Source organism: Cariama cristata, unplaced genomic scaffold (assembly GCF_000690535.1).
Source record: "Cariama cristata isolate BGI_N322 unplaced genomic scaffold, ASM69053v1 scaffold8893, whole genome shotgun sequence".
In the NCBI taxonomy this organism is placed as follows: Eukaryota; Metazoa; Chordata; class Aves; order Cariamiformes; family Cariamidae; genus Cariama; species Cariama cristata.
The window spans coordinates 1-22,169 of NW_009606630.1; the positions used below are offsets into that span (position 1 = coordinate 1).

General features: G+C 36.7%; 1 protein-coding gene across 1 annotated transcript in view; it reads right to left on the reverse strand.

The window, feature by feature from the left end:
• Nucleotides 1-162: 162 nt before the first annotated feature.
• LOC104158708 (angiopoietin-1) overlaps nucleotides 163-22,169 on the reverse strand; it is a gene marked incomplete at its 3' end in the record, with an annotated part of 80,575 nt that continues 58,568 nt past the window's right edge. The window contains exons 2-3 of the mRNA XM_009696427.1: nucleotides 3,372-3,527; nucleotides 163-284 (exon numbers count right to left, since the gene is read on the reverse strand). Coding sequence (XP_009694729.1) covers nucleotides 163-284; nucleotides 3,372-3,527 — 278 coding nt within the window. The remainder of the gene's footprint in view (nucleotides 285-3,371; nucleotides 3,528-22,169) is intronic.

Consider the following 22,169-nt stretch of genomic DNA (forward strand, 5'->3'; position numbering starts at 1 on the left):
AGGAACTAACACAGTGTAACTTCACACCTTAGCTCTTTTAGCTATTTCAGAAATAACTATTCTTTCCACTTACCATATTTCATCAGTTGCTTAGAACAAAGTATGCACAGACCACTTTGTGATGATCAGAGAAAGTGTAAGAGACCAACTACTCATTCTTACCTGTTTTTCTCATGAATTTTCAAGATTTCATGTGTCTGTTGCAGCAGCTGCTTTTCTAGCTTGTATGTTGACAGTGAATTTTCCAGTAGCTGAATTTCAAGTCTGGATGTTTGATTTAGCACCTTAAGGATAAATTAAAAACATTAATGTTTATATTGTCCTGGTTATGTTGTTATAGCAATGTAATGCAACCATTTCATTTTGATTTGATGATTAGTCAAACATTGTTTCTAAATCCTTTTTTAACCTCAACTGCTCAGCTGGTGCAAATGAACTCAATCAAGCTACACTGATATGTACCAGCTGATATTCTGGCACCCAGTTTACTGTAGAATAATATTAGGCCAGCAGAAAAAGGAAAAGTGACTGCCAAATAAGCTTCATTTCAATGGAAAGAACAAGAGGCATGCCTCAAACATGCATTCCTACAAAGCATGCTTAAACCAGAAGAGTGCAAGAGTACTTGGACTGAATCCAAATTGTTGCATCTGCTGTTTTGTAATAGAGCTCCTACTTTAGCTTTCCCCTGAGTTCTGTCTTTTCCAGTGTTGGCAGAACTCTGGTGTCTGCTTATGTTATCACTACTTGCACTCTTACACAGATTTTTTAAGATGAAGGCTGTGATCCTAAACATTGCTTTATCCAATTGTCTTTCACTTTAGACCACCATTTATGTATTAATAGCACAGGTTTTACTAAGTACATCAGACTGAAAGAAGCATTTTAACTAGATGAAAGAGAATAGATTCTAAGAGAAAGTGATTAAAAAGTGGTAATAACAGAATGCTTTCAAGAATTAATGCAGTAATATTAGTTAATGTTAGTTGATTTTGTTAGGATATTGTTATTCATTACATAGTCTGAAGGAGTGTAAGTAGCTTTTGTAGATATGTGTACACATGACAGCTGAGGTGCAATCACTTCTGGAACTAAAAATTATGCCTTTTTAATGGAACCTTTCAGACCTTTCTTGGAAGGACATTTATCAGTATTATCATAGGATTATATGGTAACATTTTTCTCACGCATGCTTGATAGGACTTTGTTATAGAACATAAAGTGAAGAGAATGGTTCTCAAACTCAATCCAGTGTCTTGTGTTTTTTCAAAATTGTTAACATTCAGAGACCAACTTGAGTTGTCCCTTTTTTTTTTAAGGGCACAGAGGTTGAAAAAGTTGGAAATTATTAATGTGCAGCTGTTATGTTGTTCAAGATAGGTGTATTTGGAAGTGCCAGGAGGCATCACCACAGTTTCAGAAGGACCTGGCAGAAACAGAAGGTATATTATGAACGGTGGCAAGGGATAAGAAGACAGGAAAGCACCGACAGATTTCCAAAGAGGTTACATCTGTGGAGCAGCCTACAAAATGTAAGTAGAGCTTCAGGTAGAGAAGAAAACCTAAAGGGAATCAGTGGGATTTTGGATGGATCAGGGATTGGGAAGGGTCAGTGAGACTTTAAGGAGGTGGAGGCTCTATCTTCAGTCCTTCAGACTCCTCCTTACTCTGGTATGAGTATTTCTTATTACAGGCATGAGATCCTGGCCTGTGTTTCTCCTCCTTGTATCCTACAGACCTTCACCACTCTGCCATGCAGCTGGCTCCTTCCATCATGGTCAAGAGCAGTCTCTCATCACTTTCTTGAGCCACCTGCACCACTCTTTTCTGATTGATGGCACAGCCAGGGACTACAGGGGCTTTTTAATACTGCTGGAAGAGGGGAGGTGGGAAATGCCATCACTGAGCTGATAGTCAGAGCAAGCACTGCAACAAGGAAGAGCCACTTACACTGATATCTTGAACATCCCTTAAATTCTTCAGTAATAGGTATAGAATGAGGAAGTTGTCTGCTCCTACATGCAATTGCCAGTGATACCTCTACCTTGAAGTGGTTTTTCAAAGGAAAAGGGAGACAGAGGCAAAGCATGTTTTGTCCCTTACCTGCTTAAAAGAGGAAACTGTGAATAAGTTCTCAACACTTATGCATAGGTGGGTCTTTAGGGATATAAGAAGAGTTCCTACACCTCCTTTTTCTTTAGTGAGCATATGATACTACGGACCATAGGTCTTCACCTCTTATGTTTCCATTTAGATATTCTGTTGATACTGATTTAAAGATTTTCCTGAACAATTTCATAAGTGAATACAATATGTTTTAGAAACTATGGTCATTTGAGATCACAACATTTGTAAGTGAATGTTGATCTGTTAACCAAGATGTAGGAAAAAAGGTGCAGAGAACCCATGTAAGATAACATATCTGTCTTTCATAGTTACTGCTGTTTGTCTGTGTACTGTAATGTGATTATGTAAAAACTTGGTAATGATATTGTTAACATGAGTAAGGACATTAGAAGAGAAAAATATGGTCTTTCAAGAAGTACAAATGCTACTAGAATAAACCAAATAAATGCAATACTTTAACTCTTCTGTTCTAAATGAACAGTGAATGCAGTGCAGCTGGTTATATACAACATACTCTGAAGATCAAGAGGAAGTCAGCAAAAATAAGAAAAACAAATATGCATCCTAAACTGATAAAATAATTCAAAAGGCAAAAAGTAGCACATAACTTTGCAATAAACCCAATATGAAATTGTACTTTGTGTTATGACAGTGATACTCTTGTCACTTCAATCACAACAGTGATTTTAGTGCTAGGAATCGTATGGTGTGGAGATGGCTCTTTAAATTTTATACAATTTTGCAGTAATAACAAATGCACAGTGTTTTATAAAGAAGCTGATGCTTGTCCATCTCCACAGTTTAAAAGATGCAGACATACACTACTTTTCAAATAGCTGGAAACATCTTGCAGAAAATAAACAAGCTTTCTTGTAATAGTAGAGAGGCAAACAAGAACGGAGATCAAAGGCTCTGCTTTAGCCTGAAACCCATTATTTGGCTTGACACTTGTATCATTCATAGTTGGTAGCTAGGCTGTTTATTTGAAGTCAAATGCTGATTTAGTTTCCTGGACAGTCCTGCCTGCCTTACACACACAGAGCTAAATATATTAACTGAATGAAGTCAAAAGAAAGACACATAACAAGGGTCAGTCATCAGTGCTCTTGGTACCAAGAAACAAAGTATGTGTCTCTTGGAGCCCTGTGTTGAAATCTTTTTTGTGGTAATGCATTAAAAAAGAAAGAGGATGGAAAAAGTTCTCTGCAATTTACAGCTTTTAGAAGACTACTCTGGAAACATACCTGGGTTTCAACATCCGTGAGTTTTCTGGTCTGCTCTGCTGTCTGGCTAAGGAGGCTGGTCCCTATCTCAAGCATGGTGGCGGTGTGGTTCTGCACGGCATTCTGCTGAAGCTGCACCATCTCTGATTTCATGTTTTCCACAATGTAGTTCTCAAGCTGTAAAAGAGAAAAGGTTGTAGCTGTGGTATTGTTACCTGTTTAGACATTCTGGTGACATAAGGGTGCATAGCCTGCATTCTTGCCAAAAGGGGAAATTTCAGCATTTTCAGGGGGAGCCCAAGTCTCAGTTGACCCTGTGACTGTTGGGGTAGGGATCTGACTATTTAGGTAGCCGCTTCCAGTCACAGAGTCCCAATGTTTTTCCAAATATCACGGCCTGCTGGCATAAGCTGGAAGAGACACTGCCTACCTCCATCTGTGTTGAGGTTGCAGTGAGTGTTTGTGGCAGAGATGTTATGGCAACTGCAAAATGATGCCCTCAAAGAACAAAACATGCCACAGGAAAACACCAGGTCCTACTTGTACTTCGTAACTTAGATGTAAATCCTTCCTGGAAGAGATCCTACCATAGCCTACCTCCCCTGGATTGTTCCTATCTCACAGTCATTCATCAATATGTTTTTTTACTGGGTTAGATCCCCACAAAGAGTTTCATAAATTCAGCAATGAACAGAGCTTAGTTTAGCTGTGGCCAAAAAATTGTAAAGGAATGGAGACACTGTCATGGCAATAAAAGAAGGAAGTTGTTAACCAAAAAACATAGAAAGCTGTTTTGCTCCTTTGCTTTTGTTCTCTTGATGTTGTTTGACTTGCGTTTGTGGTCTGCTGAACAGAATCTGAGTTAGGACCCTCTAAATAAACTGGGCATCCAAGAGAGAGGGTCCTTTTAGTTAACATAGGCAGAGTCACTCCCTTCTAGCTACCTAGGTCTTTGCCCTGCTACAGCAGACCAGAAATCCAGGACTAGTCTACAGTATGGTGAGATTGTTTCTTACTTATACAAGTATTGTTCTGGCATCTTGCTTGATGTGTCCCGTGAAGTACTAACATAAAGAAAGGTGGCCCAGAACATTGTTTTCAGTACCTTCCACTGAAATCAGCTGGAGTCCAACCAATTTACACCCCGTGAAGATTTGGTCCTCAGTTTCATTTTGTGGCTGATCATGTTTTTTATGGTTAGATGATTCCAGACTTAAGCAACTACTGTTTTACCTAATAATTTTAAGTACATTGGACCTGCTTCTGCAGCAGTAAGCATGTTTCATTGTGAAAGGTAAGCTGCACAACTAAATAGTAAGAACCAGATGGAGTTGATTTAAAGGCTGAAGAAAGGAGCAAGAGTAATATATACAGTGTAATTAGGACTGCTTTCATCTTGTCTATAAGCATACCTGTGCTTATGGGTAACTACTGTTAGACGTTCTGATGAGCCACATCAGCTGAGTTCGCAAAATATTTATTACAAATTTGATTGTTTATGTGCACCTCCTGCTAGCTTTATAAACTTTTTTACAGAGAAAGAACACTGCCACAATGTAAAATATTTTCTGCATAGACAGTTGTTGGTGTTTTGTTTGTTTAGCCCCAGTTTGGAGAAACATTAATACCCATGAAGGTCAAAACCAAAGTGTATGTCCTAGAGTTTCAGACAACAAAAACGTTTGAATTGCCAGGTAACCACTCTGGGCTGTAAACCTGCAGAGTGCTTTAAATGCTGGGGAAAATTTATTGTTGAGTACTGTGATGAGTATTAAAATGAGATATAACAGCCAAGGAAAACTGTGTATAGCAAAACAATGTCTGCAATGGATGTCACCATTTTCCACTCCCAGTGTAAGTTTACTGCTCTGTTTTAGTTTATTACTGTGAGATAAATGTTACAGATATTAAGCTAGTTCAAGGGAGATTTTACAGATCCATCACATTTCTACACCATGCTTTTAAGTTCAGAAGTATTTTGCCTGTATATCTCTTTCACATCAGATAATGTACTTTTAGCCACCCTTTGCTTCTTGTTTCCTAATCAGTAACTTTAGTTTTTTTCCAAACTATCTCTTGGTTCCAAATAATCCCTATGGAAGAGCCCCACAAACTGGATGGTTGTCTTTTTCCATATTCTGGTCCAGACACTGGAACATCTGAACAAGAATTTCAGATTTCTCCCACAGCTTTCACCTCCCAATGAAACACAGGGCTCTCCAGTCATGGTACTACCCATGATGGAGTACCAACACATACATTTCCTCACATCCAATGTCTTTTGTTTCCAGATAGGACCACAGCATGTCTGTGCTGTAGATGTACAGTGCTTGATTTGTTAGTTCACAGCTTTCTGAAACTGCTTTGCTGTACATGGGTCACATGGTGCATGTGTGTAATGGATGTCTGGGAAAACCCATGCAAAAATATGGTAGCTACACTTATTACACATCAGAAATTAGATATTTTCACACATCAATAAAAAGAAACACAAACAGGGATATAAATGTAAAAAGATAAAAAGACATTTATATTTCTGGCTAATTTTTTTGCCTTTTATTTTACCGACATTACAGAAAGGATTGCATTTGAAAGATCGAATTGTGTCTGTGTGGAGCTACAGCAGTTTTGACTAGCAAGAACACAGACATACGTTGAAGCATATTGGATAATTTGCACTTTTAATTATTGTAGTCTAACACACTCCCCATGGTATCCAGTCTTAGGCAATTGCCCTTGGTTACTCACCCCTAAAACAGCCTCTGGTTGAATCTGAGACTGACTCATTATAACAACAAAGCTGATTTTCCTGTTTCAGAATTACTTATTAAATGCTTTTGTAAATATTTGGCATTTGGTACACTACCACAAGTTTCTGTGAGCACATCTCAGGAGTATCAGGAGCTATTCACTCAGGCAAAGGAGGGTAGTACAAGGACTGAAATAATGTAGAAGTTCTGTTACATTAATTCCCCATCCTTCCTTCATCCACTTCTTTTAGTTTGCTCAGTAGATTTATTGGTTGCAATACTGGCCCTGCTAAAATCAATGGCAAAATTCCCATCGACTTCAATAGGCCAAGATTTCACCTATTATTTTTATTGCAGGAAAACAACATTTACCAGGTTCGTTATGGCCAAGCACTGAGTTTTATCTGAAGCCCTCTCTTCTTCAGAGGCATTGTATCAAGTGTACTGAACCTTAGACTGAGCTTTCTTTGTGGTTAGTTAAGAGGAATAGCATTTATTAACAGGTGATAAAAGGATCCTTGCAGGGTGGCCTCACAGAAAATGTGACATGCAGAAACCTATTCACAGAAGTAAATTCAAGAACATTTAGGGTTTTAAGTAATTTTTAGAACCCCTTCATCCTGTAATTAAGTTAAATTCAATCTGTCCAGAGGCTCTGCATTAAACAGTAAATATATAATACATAATGAAATACTCTTCAGTGAATCTGCTTTTTACATTTGGATTTTCAAATCCTTGTCTTACTGTTTCTTCTTATTTCAGTTACTTTTTATTGCAAAAATGAAACAGAATTCTTTTTTGCATTCTTTTCCCCCATCCCACCCCTCCAACTATGTGACTTTCCATAGTACATCGATGTCCTTGTTATTAATTTGACTGCATGTGCTTTCGGTAAGACTCATTACATTGCACAGGAGTCTTCAGTAATGCAGAATTACTGGTGGGGTGCATAACTACTTTATAACATTCTCAGAAATAAAACTGTCAGAAGGTTCAGTGTTATTGTTTAATAAACATTCCAGAGGATTATGCATTAAAAGTATCTAGCTTTTTCTGGACAATGTTTATTGAATAATCTTCATAGAAACCACCCAAACACTAATAGAACTATTAAAAAGGAAACTGTAGCTTAGGGTCTAAGTAAATGATGATGGTTTGTGGCAGATGGCTTATAAATAAAATAAGAGCTTTTGCTTTTACTTTGATCAAGTAATGTTGGTCCCATGTAATTATATGTTAAGGACTGCTTTGATATCCAGATGACATTAGGTTTTCATACAGTGCCTTAGAACAAGAATGCAAGTTAGAGTAACAATAGACTGCTCTCCCTCTCCTGCCATGTCTGGCACATATCTTTGGAATAATACAAAGACAATGCACCAGTGATATTTTGTAAGAACTTTTTCATAGTGTCTTGCTTTGCATACCTGAAGATGTACTAGCAATACTATATCACAACAACCAATGAAAGTTCAGTTCTTCTTTCTTTGTTTTTCTGTCTGAGGGAGAGTCATACCTCCCCACACTGCCTTGGGGAGTCAGATATAAAAGTGACATTTGGTGTAATTTGTATTTTATAAATACGCAAACAGCCTTAGTGGGAAGAGGTTGGAAGAAGCTGAAATATATAGAATATCATAGAATTACTTTGACTTTTGCACAGGCAGAAAGGGGTTAGGAAGGACTTTATCACCAAGAAAAGCAATTTTATTTGTGTATTGAAAAGGCCAACATTACATTTATTAAAGAAAAAAAAATTCTTCTATAACTATTTGTCAATGAGAAAAGATTGATGAAATGACAAATTTACAATGATGCAACCTTCTGGTATTACAGATCCAAGGAGTAGAGACCAACCAGAATATATCCTTCCACTGTTTCTGACTGTATGTGATTAGTGGGAATCAGGGAAAATGAACATGGATGGCACATGAAGACAATAAATTATGCTCAAATGTTAACACAGTAATCTGCACCTGATTTGGAACAACCTTACCTGGGCTTTAAGCATGTCAAGGAAAGCACACATCAGCCAGAAAAAAATCTGTAGATATACTATCAAATAGACAATGAAGATGCCTACTTTTCCAATTCTATCCTCAATTGGACTTAATAAGATTGCAATATAGATTGCACCAAAGCAGACAAGAAGTGATCCATTTGAGGAAGAAACTTCCTCAGATCTTGGGTAACTGATTACCTACATTAAGATGATACAGGATGCATACTGATAGTTGCAGTGAATTTATGAAATCAATCTTACTGAGCTAAAGTGAAAGCTTTACATGACCGGTACATAAACTGGACTCACAGAAAGGCCTGTTGGGATATGTAGTATATGAAGCTTTCACAAATAAATCATTGGTTATGAAATACACATAAATATTTGTGGGTTTCAATTCTAAAAGGAACTAGAGAAGTAATCCAGCAACTCTATACATAGCCAAGCAAATATTTTTGAGGAAAGCTGGCTATAGAAACTGTATTTTCTCTTTTTTGTTTGTTTGTTTTTTTACTGCAATATACCCAGACTTCTAGCCTTAAGGCAGCAAGAAAATAAGCCTGTTAGTTTTTCAGTTGCACATTAATGATAGTAATTATTTGCATAATACTTATGCAATTCATTATTCTGTACTTGTTTTTGCAGTTTCATAATTTCTGTAATATTGCAACTCATCATTTTGATTTCCTACTTAGATATTTTTTATATCTTAACACTAGATCACAATATTATGGTTTTCCAAACTCTATTCCTGACAGAGAAACAAACAATGACTTGCAGAGTGTGTTTATGCTCCTAAAGTACCTCATGCTGAAATGAATATATGCATTTCTGAACTGAAACATTTAGTTATTTTTTCCAAACCAAATGTTCCAAGAACATCAAAGATGATACTTTTCCTTAAGTCCTTGAATGCCTGAATGTCTGGCATTTCATATGTTTATCATCAGTTATAATGCATAATTAATAGACACAATTAAATTGCCATCAGGAAAAATTGATGGTTGACTATGTATGTTTAGTTTATAGCCTGCATAAGATATGTATATATAAAACGTGAACACACCCTCTTATGTATGGATGCTCACAGATACAGATAACCACTACTTGTTTCTTTAGCATGTGACCAGTGAAACCACAGCTGCATTCTCAGCGCACAGGGATCAACACTGTTCATCAACCCCAGCTGACTGATACTGAGATTTCTCATCCAGGTGACTTCCAATATACTAATGACATTTGTCCTCATGGTGGTTGAGCTTGGTTTTATAGCAACCTTCAGTTAAATAAAAGTTTGCTATGAATGTAGAGAAATATTTTAGGTAGGTAAAAAAGAAAAAAAAAATTTTAAAAAAACTCAACAGGTTTTTCTCTTCAGATAAACAAAAAGATGACCAGACAGCTTTTTGTGAGAAGAAATCAGGGATAACAGATGTAAGAGATTATTCCAAAGCACATGAAGTAATCTTTCTGTTGCATTCAGCATCAGTGTAGTGTCTGCAGGAGTTCTATTTCCACTTCTGAATGTTGCAATTCAAGAAAGATGTATATTATTCTGGGAGAGTGTATGGAAGACAAAGAGTGGTCATAAATCTAGAAAATTGAAAGACTTAGGAAAGTTTAGCTTAATAAGAAGACTAACAAGAAAATAACTGACTAGAAGGACATAAAAATGCAAAAAGAAAGGGAAGAATCTGTTTTTCACATCCGTGAAGCTGCAGTAGGTGAAGTTTAACTTCTACACATTAAGGGAAAAGTTTTCTAACAGTACAGGTAATAAAATACTGGTAGGGATTCAGTGGGAAAACTGTGAAAACTCCATCACTGGGGGTATTAAAAGAATACTTTAGGTAAAGATCAGGCAGATTATATGGTCTTTTATCATTCTTTCTAGTTCTATTTTTTTCATTCCTCTCAGGTTTTTCATTACTTTACTTCAGACCTAAGCTCACAAACTCAATATTTGGAATCAAACTCCATAGTAAAATCTCTATTGGACTGAGAAGAGGTTTGGAAAACTCATCTCCTAATGAAACTTCTAGAAGGAAGTCAATAAAAAAGAGGAGTCTCATGAACTAAAAGCACAACAATTTTAAAAAAAACCCAACACACAATGATAGAAGGGGAACTGTTCTGTATAGACCAAATCAGCAAAATGAGGAAAGTCACTGAGGATGTTTCTGAATGTATGAATATAGCTCAATAGGGAAGCAGTCTGCAGAACCACCTAAAAAACTGTTCTGTGAACTAACTCTGTGATTATAAAATGACAGCACTTTATTGTACTCAAGTTACTTCTATTAGGCTGCTGTAGAAACTACAGTCCCTGAAAATCAATAAATTTGTGGATATTCTAGCTTGTGTCAGTGGTGGCGTGGCATCTCTGTACCATGTTATGTTACACAATAAAGTACATAAAATGTAATAGGCAATAATAGATAATTACGGTTGAAGAATACACTGTATGGCATCCCACTGGAGTCTTGGGAAACTGGAAGCATAAGTATTTTTATTAAGCACTGTACTTTAATATGAATAGAAATAGTCCTTACTACACCAGTCAAAACAAGGTGAAAACAGAGTTCTTTGTTTCAAGATATCAAAAGACTTCCCCAGTTAGGTTTACCCAATAGCATAATATTCAATATATGAGTAATTTATGGGAGCAAGAAGGTTGAGCTTCAGTTCCTCACAGAGTATCTGGTATATCAAAGACAGTATATTGACTTAGGCCAAGTATAGATTGTACTGGCTTGATAATTCAATCTGAGATTTCTACTAACGCATCTTCAAGAAATCTTTCCAATTAATTTTCAAAGTTTTATATCACTCTAAAAGCTTACCTGCTTCTAGATTAAAACACACAAATCTTTATAAATGAAATTTATTTGTCATTTCAAATGTAATTAATTACAGTTATTACAAGAGCATACAAAACACTTTTAAGAGTAAATTTCAATTACTTTTGTATAAATATTAGATCCCTCAGTGTTTTAACTTTAAGGCTTATTAAAGTCAATAAGCAGCATAACTAAGAATCACATAAAATGTGATTAAAAGATCCCATAAGGAAGCTACTTATAATAAATAAATCACAACAATACATTCTCATTTTCTACTGATTAGTAATATTTCTGGTTCAAAGAATTATCCAGTTTAATGTTAACCTTTACAAATTTTGTTACAGTGTGAACTGTATTTTTTTTCGTGATCTAACTTTCCAAACCACTTAATTCTATAAACTAGATTAATTTGATTATACAGTTGACTGCAAACATGAACCATCCTCAATATACACTAAAGGGGAAGGCATAATTGTAGAAAAGGCAACATCTGTGATCTTACCCTAAACAAATTAACATCTATGGGGATTTTTAAAAAGATATTTTTCTATTAAAGTGTGGAACTAATGGTGAGGAGTACTTTTCATAATGACTAATTTGTAACAACTTCTGTGTAGAAGAATATTTAGACCCCTTATGGCTCATTCCTAGAGGATGGACATATGACTTATAATCAAAATTAGTTCCACTGAAATATATCCTCACTACATTACACATGGTTGTTGAAAAATGTAATCTTAAACAGCATAAGTAGTTCAGGTTGCTATATTGCACTGCCAGCTTATATCTAACCTTTCAGTGAGCCCGGGAAGCAGTAGTATAGTTTAGAATCTATAGATCACTTTTTATTTGTGTTATAGGAGGTAGTATAATGTTTTAACATTGTATTACTTAATCTATTTTTAATTCTGCTTGGTTTCTTACAGTTGGCATATGAGCGTATTGTTGGTATTCTGTGTATGAAAACACTTTTCCAAGAAAGATTGTGAAATTAAGATTCAACTACATTACGTTCTAGTCTTTGCACAAGTTTCTTCTTTCTGTAGTGTCTTACATAAATATCACAGAAAGGGAATCTCTTTATTCACTGCTATGAGCTCTGCCTTCAGCTTTTAGATTTTCTTAGTCCTTCCCTGATGAAGAAATCACAAATCCTTTTTATTACCATTTGTTTCTCTCTCCTGTGTAGGTTGCAACTTCCATGGAAATTACCCTTCTGCCTTTTGTCAGTGCCTGATACAAAGTCCCAAAGTCAGCTCAAGACCCAGGGCATTATATTATGATGGAGACTGCCAATAATCTACAGTCTTAATTTGGAATCTTTTTGGAGAGCATAAATGGGAAGTTTAGATGCACTAAAACCACTGAAAGTACTGCAATTTCAGTACACATGGGGCTACAGGAATGCAAGGCCATCCCCTGGGCCATCAAACAACTTCCTCACTGTTCCAGGCAACTACTTATTTTTACCTTCAACCCAGAGAGATCCACAAAACATCCACTCCCTGCATCCCACCAGTCTTAAAGCACTCAGCGGAACTCATGATCTGTGCACTATGTATTCACATCCTCCGTATGTGTGCTTCTATAATAAATAACCTAGTGGTGAGGAGAACTGAAAGTGATCTCATATTTTTTGCTAGGTGACAAGGAATAATGCAAGCTTCCTAAAGTTTTAGCATTACCAGAAATGTAAATCTTATTGTGTACTCCCTGTCTTTGATGCCTGTGAGGTTTCACAGGCACCTGGTAAGGACTGAAGCATGGTAGAGTTTTGCCTTGTACAAAACCAGATGATGTGCAGGGTCAGTGATCCTTGTGGCCATGATTAGTGCTTGTGCAGCTAACTTTACCTCAAAACACAGGGAAAAATGGAAGCAGAACAGATCTGCAGGGACAGCATGGTTCCTGGTCTGCTGGAGGGCAGAGCACACTGCTACCAACTTCTGACTCTCAGTGAAACCTTTGATAAGCTAAAGCACCTGAACAGTCAATGTGTTTGTAAGCAGATGAGATCTCTCACCTCAGCATGTCTTATTTAGTGAAAAATGTTTAAAAGAATCGTAACTACACTGCACAAGATGATAATATTTTAATCAAGAGCCCTGTGCTTTCCTCCTCCTTTCCCTTACCTAATAATGGCAAATATTATTTCATTTTGCTTTACGTCTTGTGTTTAGCATTTGGCTTCAACACAGTGATTCCAATTTATATTTAAGACTGATGTTCTTATCCACTGATACCTAATATGGCAAAGAGCAAAGCCTCTATGTGCTGTAAAATCCATTCCCCCACAGGACCCAGGGAGGTAGAGGCCTGAAATCTCCTGAACTACTTCAGTCTATCAGCAATTCATATCTACACAAGGATTTATATATTCTCACATACAGTATTTATGTGCATAGATTTAAATGAGTGTATACATAACAACTAACTCCCTTAAATTATGGGCTATAATGTAGGTAGACAGCAATGTTCATTTGTGTCCTATAAAGTTTGGCTATATTTATGGTTCTTAACTTTTATTACAAAAATCTGGGCACAAGTGGTTTAATGATAGATGTTCTGGATACATGACAATGTTTACCTTAGTTTTCCTACAGACATTAAAAAATTATATTGATACATCTCTGCTGGAATCTCTTTATAATTTTAAGGCACAAATAAATGAAATTTCCAGAAATATCTGTAGCAGTAAACTAAGAACTTTGGTTTCCCACAACACTATAAAAAAGTTAACTACCAGTACAAACTCTAACACCTTTTCTTTCCATTCTTGAAATTCTGTATATACCCATTAATCACTTAAGTGCCTCCAGACATACCTATAATTCTCAGCATTATAATGAATGTGTAACTGCATACCGGGGAGATGATCCTGCCAAAGTATGTGTAGCCCCAGAAAATTTGGTTCTTCTTGTGCTGATGGATCTGATTGCTTTAATACATATCAAGCAGTGATTTAAAATACATATATAAAAGTGTTGCCAAATACTCCCTTCCAATAATTATTAAAATGAGAAACATGCATTAAAATCTCAGATTGAAACTGTCACATATTTGGTATACATGTACATATATTTAAATACACACATACGTGTATGTATATATAAAATAAGGATGAGTTCATTCCACTAAATAGATTGTAAAAACCCTGTTTTAGAATCAGCAGTGGAAAGATCTGAAGTTCACTAAACTGTATAATGAAATATCAGGTACTCAAATTAGCTTGCAGAAAAGACTATGAATTAGTAAAAGTGCCTTGGTTTATCTGAAAGGGCATAGTTCAAGATAATATGTCCTTTTATAGCTTTAATAATTGTGTAGAAAGATAAGACCTTTTTTGCAGGAAATATGAGAGCGGTCAAGGCATATAAAGACAATTCTGGTCCCTCTTTTCATTACATTCCTCTGGAGGTTTTGAAAGGGAGCAATCACAGGTTTCCTTTAAGTAAACATGTACCGATACAAACTCCTTCATTCCCAGTTGCTGGAGTGAGATTCAGGATACGATTATGGAGGTCAGTTCCTTGCCCCAAGTTTACTTCTTGAATGCCACAACCTCTGACTGAGAAAGGTAAAACTGCAGGTTTCTCTGGAGAGCTCATATACTGGGAATAAGTATTACAATTTCCATTAGCTGCTAAAGGAGTAACATTACTGGAGTTGCAATGATGAGTAGAATGAGGCTGTTCTGTACTTAGCACTGAGCACAAACTCAGTAGTAGCGACAAGAAATTTGAGTTGAAAATCTCTTCTCTTACTCTCATTCTGTAGAATAAAAAACAGTCAAAACAAGTTTAAATTTAGGGAAAATCTGAAAATCTAAAACTTTTGGAGGTATTCCTGCACTTCTATCACTGTAAAGAGGAGACAAATGAAAAGGAATGATGGAAGAGTCTCCCTTCTAAAGCCTTGCTTTAGGAGCAGCATTTTTCCCCCGTTTTTTTTTTTCCAGGACCTGGCAAGAATACTCCCTCCTACTTCAGTTTATCACAGCTCTTCCTGGAAATCAATGTTATTGCAAGGCATTCCTTTGTAAGTCATGATATCATGAGCTAAAGCGGGACAGCTTTCAGCCTTCGATTTCATATCTGCTAACTCATTGTCAGTAGTTTTTCTTTCTATGGCTGATGCACGGTTCCTATTGCTGTTGTTAACAGAGATAGGACAAATAAATTTATTGATGAACAACTGTTATGTATGTGCATAAGCACGTATGCAGAACAACTGATGTAGCAAATGATAGATAGACGAAGAAGGGCATATATTTGAAATGGTTTACCAGACAAAAAGATGGACAGATTGTATGTGGCAATTTGAAAATATATCTGGTTTTACAAGGGAAAACAGAAGCCAGCAGACATATATTTGCAAATGTTATGCTTAATGAGCAAGTTAAAAATGATTAGACATGAATGGTTTGATTCATGCATGCTCAATACAGATTCAAAGAATTATACTACAAGTGAATTGGAATGATTCTAATTATTTTTTAACAGTAAGAAACTGTTCAGATATCTTTGTTGTATGCTTTGGACAATCTAAATGTGAATATCTTCCCAGTGATTCTGGGCGTACTGGCACCCGTGGCTGCTCCCACATTCCCAGCGAGGCGGCAGGGTGGCTGTCAAGACTCAGTCTCTCACTGATTAAGTTGCTACTTTTGTTTGCAAATTTCCACACAGTGTCCCTGTGCCCGAAGTGATAACGATCACAGTCATTTCCGATTTGTAATCCAGGAACATGTACTGGCTCTTGCCCTCATGGAGCTTCGCCCTTCACAAATACAAAGTGACAGTCCTTCTGGTATGATTAATGTAGTGAAAACACAGAGCAATGAGTCAAAGATGAGACACAGCAGTTATTTCAAGTCCGTCCTTCACTCAAATCTTGCATGAATTCTTAGCATGTATCATTAATGGGTTTTGCTTTCTCGATCTTTTCTCTACAATACTTTTAATTTTACAATAAATCCCAAGTAGGTCATGTATAACAATAAGTCTAATGTTTTCTTGCCAAGTAAAACCGCATTCAGAAGGGTGGTTTTGTAATAACTCAGAAGCATTTACAATGTAATCAAAAATACATTGAATAAACCAACATATCAGAATAACAGGACTATTAAATAAAAGGAAAATATCCCAGGCCTTTAAAACATGGTGTAACTCTTCAGAATGAGAGATGACCAGGGCTTGAAATTAAATACAGATATTCCTAAACTTTCAAGTATTCAGATTCAGGATTTTAGTTCAATCTCATTTTCGTAATGATAGCCATGTGGTACTGTTCTTCTCCCTCAGGGGTAAGGAAAAATATCTGTTGTACTGACTTTGTAGTTGCTGTACATAAATGCAGACTTTCAGGTCATTAGTTTAACCACATGTGCTTACATGTGCATAACATAGGAATTAGGATAACATTTCTCATGACTACAGCTATTCGATTGAAAAAAGAATTGACATCAATAATGCTTGTATCTATCACACTTTGTACTAAAATAGTAGAGAACAAAGCATTCATGAATCCTTAGGAAAGTTTGGCAGCTGTTTCGCTGAGATGTAGGTCGCAATCACGTTACTAGTTATACATTCTGCCTATTAGCTGGCAATAGCGTTCATGCCCTGCAGTCAGAACTTTATAGCATGGCAATTTCTTCAGTACTGAAAACAGATGAAAAATCTTGTCAGACACTACAAGAATGCTGTGACTGTGACTCTAATCATATTCATATATGTTGCTCCCAGAGAACCCAAGGAAACTGTATCGGTTACTGCAAAGTAATCTGAATCCCATCCCCACCTTAAACCCCTGTGCCCAGAGCACAGAAAACCTAAATACCAGCCATGCAAAAGTCAGGAACAAATGTTCCAGAGTAGGTGTTCTCTTTTTCAGGACACAGGTTTTCCATCCAAGATATTGATGCTGATGGAAACAGCATTAACTCTACGTCATGCCTGAAGGTCTGATCAGGTGGGAGGGAGACCAGACTACTAGAGATGACAGAGCCATACAGGAGATCTGTTGGGCAAGAGGCCAGGAAACCCCTGATTCCCCACTGCATCCCTGACTCATCTGGATCCAGTTCTTTCCATTCAGGTAACGCTATGATTTCATTTCCATGGAGTCAAATAATGTGGGGTTAGGATACATACATATTTATCTGTGGGAAAAAAAAACATATGATCCTCTACTGGGATGACACAGCAAGTTTAGACAAAGTCTGGAATCCTGACATATTAAAGTCAATGGAGGTTCTGCAGTTAACATCGATATGTCCAGGATTTCACTTCTGAGACTTCACTTTTCTGTGTGACTTTCAGCTCCAGAACAGGTAAAAATATCTTCCCAAAAGCCAACAGGAATGCTATTATTTTAATATTAATTAGCTGTCTGCAATTCTAATCTTCCCTGAAACCAAACATTGGGGTTTGTCATCTTATTGTAAACCTATTAACACACTATCTGAGATTATTTCCTTATGTAAAGTATGCTGTTATTAGTGCAAGTGTGCACCTAGGGATTATTAACCATTATTACGTTTGGACTAAACTGCTAGCTTCTAGACATGAAAAGAAAGCTAAAACACAAGTGGTTCTGCTCCACTTAAAATTACCATGCTACCAGGAATTACCATGCTACCACGAATTCCCTGCAGGAAAAGGGACGGGGAGAGGCAAACGTCTGCACAATGTGTAGAAAGTTTAATGGGTTTCTGTGCGATAACAGTGGAAGTAGTGGCACTGTTCATTTTGTCAGTGTGATGACAAAGAAACCAGAAAACAGGACTTTGCTCCTGCCTTTGCAAGTGGACGAGGCCATCACAAATGTATTTTCTTTAAAAGGAAGAATACAGGAAGGATTATGTAAAATGAACAGAAGCTGCAGAGTTCCAGTTGAGAACTGAACTTCCTGAAAGGTCGGGGTGTTGGGGCTTTGTTTGAAGCTTATCTTTTTGCCTCTCTGCAGTTCCAGTAGCAGATCTTTCACAGCTGGGCAGCAGCAATAGCTCTGCTTTCACGGCACCCCAAAGGAGGAAACATTCCAAGCAGACCTGCAGTCCACTGCTGCCACATGAGAGAAGGTCATGGCATGAAAACATCTTCTTCATCATCATCCACAAACCTGTGGCATGTGGGACTAAAGGCTCAGCTGGAACACTGCAATAGCTTGGCTGATCTGAACAACTTTTCCAGGTAGGACTTCTACTACTTGCCAAAGAAAACTAGATAACTAATCTCAAACATACTACAAAACTCGACTCTAGTTGAAAGTTCTTATTCAAACCGAAAGCTGAGTGTTTAGAAAACATGATTCTTCCTCCTCTGCTTCACACTCTTGTAAACCTCTGTGCTAGTCTCAGTTACTGCAAGGTTCCCTTTTATCTGGGACAGTTGCACAGCTTTTTCACTGACGTGGGCAAACTAGCCTGCTTTCACAAGTGAAAGCAGATTTTTAAAGAAGTAGAAAGAAATTCCTCTAGCTGTACTACCAAAATTCCCCGCAGATTTCTTTTTGTACATTACAAAAATGTAAGAGGAAAGTAGTCTAGCTTTTTTCCAGAAACTGAGTGCAGATTAGGGATTCACCCAGCCCTACTTGAATGCAATGCATTCATAATCCTACTTCTATTTTTGTTAGGCAGAAAGGCTATGGACTCTGGATCACTGGTGGTTGGAGTTGATTATTCTTGAGACAGCTCAATACAAAGGTTTAGGCTATTCCCCACTTTCCTGGTGATGACAGTGTACTCATGTACCTGACAGTCAGTTCTGTAATATGTAAGAAGTAACTTCTGTTCCCATTCTGCCAGAAGAGACTGTGTTCAACAGATGAGTCAGAGAATTTATCAGATAAAAAAGAAGCTTACTTTGATAACTCATCTGCTGCTAAAATTAAGAGTGTGAGTTCCTGTTTAATAGTCATGACTATGAAACGCATTGAAATAAAAGCAGCAGCTAAAAAACAAGTGACGTTTGAACTTACGACTTCCTGGCTTCCGTGAACTTTCCACATGGCTGCTAGCTAGTCTTACGAGAAGTGTCTGGGACCCTTGTGAAATAATTAACTAAAACATGGGCTGTCCCAGTAATTCTCCCTCATGTGGCAGCTCTTAATTTCCTTTTGTAAGTATAAGGTAAACGCTACCTTCCTGAAGGTAGGCTCTGTGTGAACTACCAAAATCACAAAGCTGCTATTGTATGTCACATAACTGTGGACAGAAAAAAAGGTTTCCTGCCATTTATTTCTTACTCCAGTGCTGTTTTGTATTTGTTAGTAAACAACTATCCTCATAAACATGAATGGAACTTTTCTATGTATGATTCAAACATAATGCCAGCCCCATTTGCCCTGTTATTACCAAGAGGCTTCAGACAAACAATTAGTGACATTTAAAAGAATGAAGTGACCAGTCACAAATGTGAAGCATGGCTCAGTGGTGGACATGTTTGATCGCTATGTTTAAGAAAGGCGGAAGGTCTTGGCACAGACTGCACTGTGGATCAGCTGAACCAGCACAAAGAAGAATGCTCGAATCCTTTACTGCAATGGATCTTCATAATCCCCATCTTTTAACACATGGTTCGCAAAGCCAGAGTGGTAAGAACGTTTTTTAATATAAACTGGCTTTCCAAGTCCTGAAATGTTAATCAGATTGGTATTTCATTTTATTTCTTTTATACACAAAGCCTCTTCTACTCTTGCATGAACTGTAAAGCTTTTATTGAGAAGAGTGAGATGAATGCTAAAATATACAGTATATAATTAGCTCTGGTGGACTTAATAGTTGGAGGGATATACTTTAGGAAATAATCCTGAATTTTCAAGGAAGGAAACAGATGATCAAATAGTTTTATTCAATCTGTAATTCCTGGAATACTGTGAATAACTCTCCTTTGGTACATCAGCAAAATGATTGCTTAATAAAGAATGATTACTTAATAATAAATAGAGTGATTTTTAATTGCTGTAAATATCCTTCTAGAATAATTTTGTGTAAAATAAGATATAAGCACAAAAGACACTGGTTTATTGTCTCTTACTTGGATGATTTAAATTTATTTTAAATATTTATAGGTTATTTAAAAATAAAACAGTATGTTTTCTGCACAGAAAATTATGTGACAGAAAAAATAGGAATTCAAGATGCAGGCCAGTCTTTCTGCTAGAAGTAGTTTATCTCACTTAAAAAGAAAAGAATATGTAACAGAACATCAGAATTGCTGAAAAAACATGACAGCTATACTTCACTATATTATGTTAACTCCCAAAATCAGATTAAATTCATTATTTCAACTGTCCCTCTAATTTTGTTTAAAACTACATTTGCTTCTCAAATTTAGTGAAACTTTGATACCATTAAGGGACAAGTTAGTTAGCTCATTAAATTAAATTTAAATTCATACAGCTTTTCCAACATAAACAAATAATCCAAATATTTTCATCCAGACAAATTGAATGTGATGTTCAGTTAAGGGAACAGAACATTTTGTAAGAATTTAAATCCACACAGTGACTTGAAATATTTTTGTAAGACAACGCCAACTTAAAGTCAACCTTATATTTAGCCCTTTTTTACCTTACTTACACCCTTTCCAAGTAATACCAACAGTGATATGTAAATGAGTGCTGAGAGAAAGAAGGTCTTCCTGGTCATTTTGTTTGTTATTCATAGTTAATGACATTTTGCCTCTGTTCAATTCCTAGTCACTTAACTGTGCCTAAGAAAGGCCATAAATAAAGCCAAGATGACATCGTCAGTCTGCATGGAAGCCCAACACTTGCTATATCCAGGTAACTTACAGACAAAGACACAAAGTGATACAATTCATGATGGCTGTTCTTTGAAAAAGAGGCAGGATTTCTCAGTCCTAACCTTCGCATGCATCAATAGACCAATATTATCAAGTGCATATATGTGTGTACTGGTACATTTGTACATGCCTGAAATTGTGAGCATCTGTTATTATACAGTCTCCTCTCATGGAGATCTCAGTCCAGGATCAGGGCATATGAACTGAACTGAAGCCAGCAAATTATTTTATTAAAGCTCTCTGAAATCTAGTAAATGAAAATGCCTCTGACTTTTATTGACCTGAGTTATGTCTTACAAGTGAGATGTTTGTGATGGGATCTTCAGACCATTAATAATTTTCTGAGTCATGCAGTTAAATCATAGGCGTCTTTCTTCTTTTTCCTTCTTAGTTAACTACATAAAAGGTCTAATCGTGATCTTGTTAAAGACAATGGCTCAAGCAGGGGTTTTGTTGTTGTGGTGTTTTTTTCCCTTCGTGATCTCCCCTTTTACAAGGTAAATAGATCTTTTTTGCCTGTGGGAATCCACATCAATTATCTCTTCAAAGAGACCCTCAACTTACTTAAAATCAGCTCCTCAGAGATTTATATTTACTTGAAAAATCTTAGCATCTGTTTAGAAGGAAGCCTTATTTTGGCTGAGCTTCCACTGCTGGGTTTTTACTGGACTTGTTTCTGTCTCTGCAACTCAGTACTAACTTTGTTAGCTTCAGCCACAGAAATGTTGTATCACCATGGGTACACAGAATTAAGCACACTGGACATGGTACTGCAAAGGGCTGGACATTCGGCAAAGCCTGAGGCCAACACAGGGCTCATTTTAGACATGGAGTGTTTCCACGATCGCTGGGATGATTCACAGGCACACACTCACACATGTACATAATCTAGGGGATAAGGAGGAGAGTGTTCAGAAGTTTGACGGATCCAACCTCTGGGCTTCATTGTACATGTCCCGTTCATTTCAAAATTGTCCTTAGTGTGTTTAATACTCTGTAGCTTTTCCTTCCTCACATCTTCAGCTTTTTTCCAGTTTCATTATTCACTTGGAAAATGGAAAGTTAAAGTTTAAAGCCTTACTTTGATCTGAGATGTCATAACATAAACAACAGAGGCAAATACTTCTTTGGTGACCACTAATCTGTCTGTAAATCTCCTGTTGAATCAGAGCTAAAAATAATTACATTCTGTGTTATTTGGCGTAATTCATCTCTTCACTTTTATACTCTGGGAAAACAGAAAAATATTGCTAACTTTAAGGAATTTGTGATTTTAAGATGTCTCATAGCTAATCCATTATAAACCTTAGTGCCATGGGGGGCATGGAGAAGGGGGTCTAAACTCTCTTTTATTGTATTTATAAAGGGTAGAATTTTGTTCTCTTTGTTTGCTTTTCTCAACAAGGAAA